At 34.3% G+C, this 9,797-nt stretch overlaps 1 protein-coding gene and 5 non-coding genes across 6 annotated transcripts in view; 3 read left to right on the top strand and 3 right to left on the bottom strand.

Moving 5' to 3' along the window:
* The first annotated feature begins 456 nt into the window (after positions 1-456).
* Trnai-aau lies at positions 457-529 on the top strand. Its single transcript has one exon. It is a non-coding gene; the product is annotated as a tRNA-Ile (tRNA).
* Positions 530-1,109: 580 nt separating this feature from the next.
* Trnag-ucc lies at positions 1,110-1,181 on the bottom strand. Its single transcript has one exon. It is a non-coding gene; the product is annotated as a tRNA-Gly (tRNA).
* A 1,549-nt stretch (positions 1,182-2,730) lies between these two features.
* On the top strand, positions 2,731-2,803 carry Trnai-aau. The gene has a single exon. It is a non-coding gene; the product is annotated as a tRNA-Ile (tRNA).
* A 389-nt stretch (positions 2,804-3,192) lies between these two features.
* Positions 3,193-3,264, bottom strand: Trnag-ucc. Its single transcript has one exon. It is a non-coding gene; the product is annotated as a tRNA-Gly (tRNA).
* Positions 3,265-4,900: 1,636 nt separating this feature from the next.
* On the top strand, positions 4,901-4,973 carry Trnai-aau. Its single transcript has one exon. It is a non-coding gene; the product is annotated as a tRNA-Ile (tRNA).
* Positions 4,974-6,740: 1,767 nt separating this feature from the next.
* LOC117102930 overlaps positions 6,741-9,797 on the bottom strand; it is a 3,562-nt gene continuing 505 nt past the window's right edge. The window contains exon 2 of the mRNA XM_033243387.1: positions 6,741-9,779. Coding sequence (XP_033099278.1) covers positions 8,815-9,747 — 933 coding nt within the window. The 5' untranslated portion in view covers positions 9,748-9,779 and the 3' untranslated portion in view covers positions 6,741-8,814. The remainder of the gene's footprint in view (positions 9,780-9,797) is intronic.

The following is a 9,797-nucleotide window of genomic DNA, read 5'->3' as shown; positions in this document are numbered from 1 at the left end:
TTTTTAATTTTATGACAAATAGTTTAGCCTCATTTTGACTGTATTTTAAAGTTTTACTTATTTTAAATGTTTACTTTTATAGTTGGTCTTGTCGTTAAGACTTATTGCCGCTTTGGTCCATTGCCGTTCTGTTCAAAAAGTCTTGCCATTTTGGTTTTTGTCGTGCCGTTTTGCAGTGGTTTATTGCCCCATAAAGCAATTAAACAAATGTCTTAAACAATGAACACACTCATTTGACTGCATACTTCTGCCATGAAACCAAATAATACAAACTGGACGTTTATGTGCGATCATGGTGCGATTCCATTAGTTTTTCTTTTATACTCGAAAGGTAAGTTTCAGAGACATTTTTCAAATTTCAGAGTCCTATACTTTTGAACACCTCGTAAAGATTTTCGTAAGTAATTTAGCAACAGGTATGTGTAATTTTTGTGTCACTTTTTTTTTTCAACGGATGGCCGGTTAGCTCAGTCGGCAGAGCGTCGTGCTAATAACGCGAATGTCATGGGTTCGAGCCCCATATCGGCCAAGCAGTTTTTGCTTTGTTTTTATCACATACAATGCAGCTTTGTTGACAACTCTTTCGAAAAGACGTTACCGTACGCCCTCGCGTACACTTTACAATCATAGGTTATTTAGTCATAGATTCTAGCGTTTAGAGGCGTCCATCATTTTGCACTATATCATCAAATTTAATTTTATTATTATTTATACTTATTTATTAAGAGACTGGTAGGAACCATATACAAGCCATCCCCCTCGGATGAACCCGTTGTATTTAACAACTACCCTGCGCTGATTCGGATGTTATTCGTTGAAATCAACAAATTGAGTTGAAAACCTTGAGCCACCGAGCCACCTAGAAACCCAGAAAAAAAAAGTACTTGAACAAATATAATAAGGAGACTCGATTTATGTCAAATTGACAGCATAACCCTCTTTCCCTGCCTTGAGGTGATTTGGATGATGAGATGGTATTGTTGTACGTTCGTTAATATCGTAATTTTAGTGTCTAAAATACCCATGTGGAAATTCGTAAGGGAAACAAGTTTTATTGGCAATTGGAATTTGTCGAAAATATAAATATATATAATTATATAAAAAAAATGTGCGTCGGCCGGGAATCGAACCCGGGAGAATTGCTTGGAAGGCAACTATGTTAACCACTACACCACCGACGCCCGCTGTTTATTGATATACTTTGCTGTCTCCAGGAAACTCAGACAGCTGCCTTGTCTTTGCATTCGTCAAAAAGTACTACTTACTATTGCACTTCCTATATTTTTGTTTAATTATCGATGTAACACTCATGTTGTTGATATTTGGCTATAGATTTTAAGGAATAGGCCTACCCTTTACCTCCTTATTTAGAAGATTCAGCCACCCTTTTATATATATATATATATATATTTATTTATTTATTTATAGGCCTATATAAATTTTCTTATTTTAATTTTAAGTTATTCACGAATAACTTTTATTTTGCCTGGAACTATCGTTTAATCAGAATTCTACTTTTATACAATGGGATGGGCAAAGGGAATATTAAAAAAAAAAAACCAAATATACAATAACAGCTAGGGAAGATATAATAATAGGGCCTAATCAATATATGATATAAACCTTTAATTAAACAAATGTGTAAGAACAAACACGAATAACCTTTATTTCTCCCCGAAGAATTTTTAACTAGGCCTAATTAGAATTACTGTGATTTTAAACAGAGGGATGGCCTAAAGAGTGGACATATTTAAAAACAAATAGCACACATATAACAAATATATGAAATACCATTAATTAAACTGTAGCAGCTCGAAACGGCAATAAACCAAAACGGCAATAACCAAAACGTCAATAACCAGAACGGAATGAACCTAAAAACGGCAATGATAAGTACCAAAACGGCAACAGACCAAAACGGCAATGATAAGTACCGTCCAAAACGGCAATAGGAGTAGACCAAAACGGCAAAGGAACAAAATGAATCAAAATCGCTGTCAAGCCGCATAATTTTCTGAATCGTTTTGAATACTGTCCCGACAGCTAAGGCAAATCGAATATTACCATAGGCTCTTTTTTCCACTTTTAATGTTTAATCGCGTTTTCCCCCCTATTTATTACACATTTATGACGAATTATTTAGATGCTTCATTTTGTCTATATTTTAAAGTTTTACTTATTTATTTATTTATTATTATTATAATTATAATTATTATTATTATTATTAATATTAATCGTTGTACACTTTCAAGATTATACTTGGTTTATTATTTCGCTTTTTTAATTTTATGACAAATTGTTTAGCCTCCTTTTCTGTGTATTTTAAATTTTACTTATTTAAATGTTTACTTTATAGTTGGTCTTGTCGTTAAGACTTACTGCCGCTTTGGTCCATTGCCGTTCTGGTCAAAAAGTCTTGCCATTTTGGTTTTTTGCCGTGCCGTTTTGCAGTGGTTTATTGCCCCAGAAGCAATTAAACAAATGTCTTAAACAATGAACACACTCATTTGACTGCATACTTCTGCCATGAAACCGAATAATACAAACTGGACGTTTATGTGCGATCATGGTGCGATTCCATTAGTTTTTCTTTTATTCTCGAAAGGTAAGTTTCAGAGACATTTTTCAAATTTCCGAGTCCTATACTTTTGAACACCTCGTAAAGATTTTCGTAAGTAATTTAGCAACAGGTATGTGTAATTTTTGTGTCACTTTTTTTTTTGAACGGATGGCCGGTTAGCTCAGTCGGCAGAGCGTCGTGCTAATAACGCGAATGTCATGGGTTCGAGCCCCATAACGGCCAAGCAGTTTTTTGCTTTGTTTTTTTCACATACAATGCAGCTTTGTTGACAACTCTTTCGAAAAGACGTTACCGTACGCCCTCGCGTACACTTTCCATGACTAAATAGGTTATTTAGTCATGGATTCTAGCGTTTAGAGGCGTCCAGCATTTTGCACTATATCATCAAATTTAATTTTATTATTATTTATACTTATTTATTAAGAGACTGGTAGGAACCATATACAAGCCATCCCCCTCGGCTGAACCCGTTGTATTTAACAACTACCCTGCGCTGATTCGGATGTTATTCGTTGAAATCAACAAATTGGGTTGAAAACCTTGATCCACCGAGCCACCTAGAAACCCCAAAAAAGAGTACTTGAACAAATTTAATAAGGAGACTCGATTTATGCGTCGGCCGGGAATCGAACCCGGGACAATTGCTTGGAAGGCAACTATGTTAACCACTACACCACCGACGCCCGCTGTTTATTGATATACTTTGCTGTCTCCAGGAAACTCAGACAGCTGCCTTGTCATTGCATTCGTCAAAAAGTACTACTTACTATTGCACTTCCTATATTTTTGTTTAATTATCGATGTAACACTCATGTTGTTGATATTTGGCTATAGATTTTAAGGAATAGGCCTACCCTTTACCTCCTTATTTAGAAGATTCAGCCACCCTTTTATATATATATATATATATTTATTTATTTATTTATAGGCCTATATAAGTTTTCTCGTTTTAATTTTAAGTTATTTACGAATAACTTTTATTTTGCCTGGAACTATAGTTTAATCAGAATTCTACTTTTATACAATGCGATGGGCAAAGGGAATATTTAAAAAAAAAACCAAACATACAATAACAGCTAGGGAAGATATAATAATAGGGCCTAATCAATATATGATATAAACCCTTAGTTAAACAAATGTGTAAGAACAAACACGAATAACTTTTATTTCTCCCCGAAGAATCTTAAACTAGGCCTAATCAGAATTACTGTACTTTTAAACAGAGGGATGGCCAAAAGGGTGACATATTTAAAAACAAATCGCACACATATAACAAATATATAAATATATGAAATACCATTAATTAAACTTTAGCAGGTCGAAACGGCAATAAACTAAAACGGCAATGACCAAAACGTCAATAACCAGAACGGAATGAACCTAAAAACGGCAATGATAAGTACCAAAACGACAACAGACCAAAACGGCAATGACAAGTACCGTCCAAAACGGCAATAGGAATAGACCAAAACGGCAAAGGAACAAAATCAGTGTCAAGCCGCATAATTTTCTGAATCGTTTTGAATATTGTCCCGACACCTAAGGCAAATCGAATATTGCCATGGGCTCTTTTTCCCACTTTTAATGTTTAATCGCGCTTCTTATAAATATTTATTACACATTTATGACGAATTATAGATGCTTCATTTTGTCTATATTTTAAAGTTTTATTTATTTATTTATTTATTTATTATTATTATTATTATTATTATTATTATTATTATTAGGCATATTATTATTATTAGGTCTATTATTATTATTATTATTATTATTATTATTATTATTATTATTATTATTATTATTATTAATCGTTGTACACGTTCAAGTTTATAGTTGGTTTATTATTTCGCGTTTTCAAATTTATAAAAATTGTTTAGCCTCATTTTGTCTGTATTTTAAAGTTTTACTTATTTAAATGTTTACTTTTATAGTTGGTCTTGTCGTTAAGACTTATTGCCGCTTTGGTCCATTGCCGTTCTGGTCAAAAAGTCTTGCCATTTTGGTTTTTTGCCGTGCCGTTTTGCAGTGGTTTATTGCCCCAGAAAGCAAACAAATGTCTTAAACAATGAACACACTCATTTGACTGCATACTTCTGCCATGAAACCGAAGAATACAAACTGGGCGTTTATGTGCGATGATGGTGCGATTCTATTAGGTTTTATTTATACTCGAAAGGTAAGTTTCAGAGACATTTTTCAAATTTCCGAGTACAGTACCGGTACTATACTTTTGAACACCTCGTAAAAATTTTTCTTAAGTACGTAGGTAATTTATCAACAGGTATGTGTGATTTTTGTGCCAAGTTTTCTTCAACGATTGGCCGGTTAGCTCAGTCGGCAGAGCGTCGTGCTAATAACGCGAATGTCATGGGTTCGAGCCCCATATCGGCCAAGCAGTGTTTTGCTTGTTTTTATCACATACAATGCAGCTTTGTTGACATCGCATCATCTTTCGGAAAGACGTTACGCCCTCGCGTACACTTTACAAGCATAGGTTATTTAGGCATAGATTCTAGTGTTTATTGGCGTCCAGCATTTTGCGCTATATCAAATTTGACTTATTATTATTTATACAGTACTTATTTATTAAGAGACTGGTAGGAACCATATACAAGCCACTCCCCCTCGACTGAGCCCGTTGTATTTATCAACTACCCTGCGCTGCTTCGTTTAAATCAACAAATTTGGTTGAAAACCTTGAGCCGCCTAAGAAACCCAAATAATTTAACAATTTAATAATGAGACTCGATTTATGTGTAATTGACAGAATAACCCTCTTTCCCTGCCTTGTGGTGATCTGGATGATGAGATGGTGTTGCTGTCCGTTAAATAAAATCGTATTGATTTAACTGTTAGTTGAATCAATTTTAGTGTCTAAAATACTTTAGTTACCCATGTGGAAAATCGTAAGGGAAGAGGGACTGTGCTGGTAGGAAAGAAGTTTTTTGGCAATTAATTTTTTTATTTTATTTTAAATATAAAATATATTTTTAAAATTTTAAAACAAGAAAAAAAAAATCAAAAGAAATGTGCGTCGGCCGGGAATCGGACCCGGGCAACTATGTTAATCACTATACACCACCGACGCCCGCTGAGTACTGAAAATTCAACATGTAACTTAACTTGTAGCAATTTACTCGACTTTGCTGTCTTCAGGGAACTCTGACAGCTGCCTTGTCATGCATTCGTCAAAAAATACTACTTACTGTATAGTACAGTATAGTACTTCCTATATTTTTTATATATTATCGATAACACTCATGTTGATTTGGTAATAACTTTTTTTTCGTCTGGAACTATCTTTAAATCATAATCGACTTTTAAACAATCGGATGGCCAAACGAAGGACATATTTAAAAATAAATATACAATAACAGTTGGGCAAGAAATAATAATATAGATGATAGGCTATACAATCATTAATTAAACAAATGTCTAAGAATGAACACGAAAGAATCTTAATCAGAATTACTTTTAAAATGAGGGATGACCAAAGTGTGGACACAATTAAAAACAAATATAGCGCACATACAACAAATATATTATTAGGCATGTGATAAAATCATATGAACATACCATTAATTAAATAAATGTCTTAAACAATGAACACACTCATTTGAGTGCATCTTCTGCCATGAAACCGAATAATGCAAACTGGACGTTTATGGGCGATTCCTTTAGTTTTTGTGTCTGCTTGAAGGGTAAGTTTCAGAGACATTTAAGTTTCCATGTCCTATACCTTTGAATACATACGTAAAGTTTTGTAAGCAATTTAGCAACAAATTGTAGGCCTATGTGTGCTTTTTGTACCATTTTATGAGCAACGTGTGGCCGGTTAGCTCAGTCGGCAGAGCTTCGTGCTAATAACGCGAGTGTCGTGGGTTGAAGCCCCATCGGCCAAATCTCCCGAAAACTCTATTATGTCGTGTGATCTAAAGACTATTTGACTGAAATTTGAGTTTTAACGTTGTGCCACGATCTAGTCCAGTTTTCCAAATGCTTAATGTCGTGGTTTGTTGCTGGAGCTTGGCGTTTAAGATAATTGCCTGCGAATCCAATGGCTCCGTTTGTCTTCTTATAGTGTGCTGTACGGTAAGTAGATACGGTATTCAACAGGAAAAAAGTAAAATTAAAATGGTTTGAATATTTCACAATTTAATTACATTATTTCGTTTCATTATTTATTCGGTCTTTTATTCAATTCAATTGTATTACCTACGAATGCCACCAAGGGCAATTATCCGCATCAACAATAAATATTCACAATTGTTATATATACAATAAATACAGAACAAGATAATAACACAATTATTAAATAAAATAATTTTTTAAATTAATGGACCAATTAAATTGTTGTTAAAATTAAATTAAATTATGGCTTGTTTAATATCGGAAGTTGTGGCAGAGGATGGGTAAATGTTTAAAATGTGTCTTAGGGACAGTGAATAAGGAAGGGGAGAGCTTTAAATTCAGACATTTTTGCTTTGAATCGGAAATAGTTGATTGACGGTTTTTACGAAGAGACAGCCATTATTCTGACAGGAGAAGGAAAAAGTTAAGCCAATGATCAGAAGATTGGACAATACGCAAATAAATTTAAGAAGAAAGTACATTTGTCTTTTTTCAAAAGGTGTGATATCAGGGGCGGATCCAGAATTTTTCAAACAGTGGGGCACAAGAATTTCAGAATAGTTGAGTAGCACATAACCTTGATTGCATTGAAATTTTAAAAATTTAGTTTTAAAACTGGGGGGGGGGCATGTTCCCTTGTGCCCCCTACTTGATCCGCCCCTGGATATTAAATTGTAAAAACAAAAACAGAAATGTAAGTTCAGAAAGTGCAGTCGTTAGAAATTAATTAAACAACATTATGTACATAACAGAAAGTTACAAAAAATGAAATTAGGGTAAGCCGGTTGACCCAAATTCAGCAACACACACTAACATTACACAAGATAACACAAATGGAAAAACAAAATAATTAAATTACAGTAAATCAAAATAACTTTTAACCTTTAAAGAGGATGGGCATCAGTTAACGATCTAGGAAGCTGGTCCCAGACACGAGGCAACCTGGTGGCTACCGAGTGGAAAAATGGCTTAGGTCTCGAAGCTAGACGGAAGCACAACGATCGCTGTCGGGTATTGATGTCAATGATCCGTGCTGTACAGTCTAAAAAACCCACCAGAACTTTAAAGCAAAAAAAAAAATTAATTTGTCCCTTCTAACAGACAAAGACAAAAAAGAAAGCAAATTAATTTATTAGTATCTTAATAGGCCAATATTTAAAAACAGAGGCACCTTTTCTTTTGACAATAGCCTATGATTGATCAGACCACTGTAAATATCAATTATGAAAATAAGTAATCAATTATCAGAGAAATAAAACAATCTAAGGCCTGGATTTTATAAACGAATATGAATTACCTTGACCCACTGATGCACATTAATGTCAAGTGAGGTCATGATTTCAAAGAAAGCTTTAAGACAGGAACCATTGTTCAAAAGGATGTACTGTACCGTACGCTTGTCTACATGCATTCTTCCTTTAACAAGGAAACGAGTTTGACATACCCCTACATTCTTGGCAATCACTGAATATTATTATACAGTAGGCCTATCAATGAGACATTATTTTGACTTGACATGTCTTAATCCAGACATAGGCCTACATAATCGGGAATTGTGTAATCAAAGATTCAAACAATGAAGAGTCGGAGAAAAAGTACAGTACAATACTCTAGTAAGTATCTCAAACACAAAACTAACCCTCAAATTGAAGACCGAAACCCGGGACCATCCCATATTTTTGCACGTTTTCGTTTATCATGCACGTTATGATATTATTTGCTCTACTTTGGCTGTTAGTGATTTTTTAGGATAAACAACAATTGTGTTTTAAGTAGCGGAACGTACCCGGAGCATTTAGAAATGTCATCCAGAACCATTAATGAGATTTTACACAGATTTAGAGGATTAATTTAATGCTATTGATATACTGATAACCATAATGTCACAATCTATTGTCGTCACTTCATTCTTACAATACACAATCAGTAAAAAAGGATACATTTACGAATATTAAATATTTTTGATAAAATTCACTTCGGATTGTACAAATAAAGCACAATAAGATTAGTAAAGCATCATTTTCTTGAATAACTTTGTAAAACACTGCATCGCCCTTTTTTTAAATACATACTAGTGAGTAATTCGATGTATTTTTTGTTATTCAGATAGTGAGTAGTACTGAAAATAGAACAGCAGTAACGACCAGGTTGCTGACAACTAATCTACTTTCTCCATTTTTCGGTGCTTTCGTTATTCCTGACTGGACAGCAGACGTTCTCCTTCTCTTCTGATTGTTTGTTGTCTGTATTACATCTGTAGTTTGAATTGATGAAGTGTGGATTGTTGAAGTTTGTATTGTTGAATTTTCATTTGAAGTTTCAATTGTTGAAGTTTCAATTGTTGGAGTTTCAATTGTTGAAGTATCTGTAAATCGAATTAGACATTCCTTATTTTCAGCATTTTGAGATGTGAAACCGGTTCTGCACCTAAACTGACCATCTTCAATCTCATCAACATCAATTTGGTATTCCAATTTGAAGCTTCCAATATAACCTGCTTGGTCCACCTTTGCTAAGACACCACCTGTACTATTAAGAAGCTGTAGAGTGACTCGAGGTTGACTTGGTTCAGTTGAACACACCAGCACAATCTGTCCTCCAACTGTATCATTTCTTGAAGGCTGTGTGCAGAATGGTTTGGGCATGTAACCACTAACAAGTATACTTTTAGATGCATTTATGGAAGGAAGGTGTGAAGATGTGAACTCTAAGATGCATGTGTACATTCCCCTGTCTTCTTCACTAACATTGTGTATTATTAGTTGATGCTGGGTAGGGAATCTGAAACTCGAAATCTCGCCACTGTACTTTACCACTGTGTTATTTACTGCAATAAGTTCATTGTTCTTTTCCCATTTAATGTTGTAATTTTCATCCTCCTCTGTATCTGTTAGACTTGTGATACACACAAAAGTAAATATCTGATTCGGATAGGCTAGTTGTTGTGCATGCAAAGTTACTTGGGCAGAATGTGCTGTTTGTAGAGCAAAAGCTGTTATGATCACACTCAACATTCGCATTTTCCGGTATTTCATAAGTACAAGCTGAATTGTCAATGATTATATACCTAAAAATAAACCAAAAA

Source organism: Anneissia japonica, unplaced genomic scaffold, assembly GCF_011630105.1.
Source record: "Anneissia japonica isolate Jap-2015-1 unplaced genomic scaffold, ASM1163010v1 scaffold1053_len387728_cov195, whole genome shotgun sequence".
Lineage (NCBI taxonomy): Eukaryota > Metazoa > Echinodermata > Crinoidea > Comatulida > Comatulidae > Anneissia > Anneissia japonica.
This window is presented reverse-complemented; position numbering and strand designations above follow the sequence as displayed.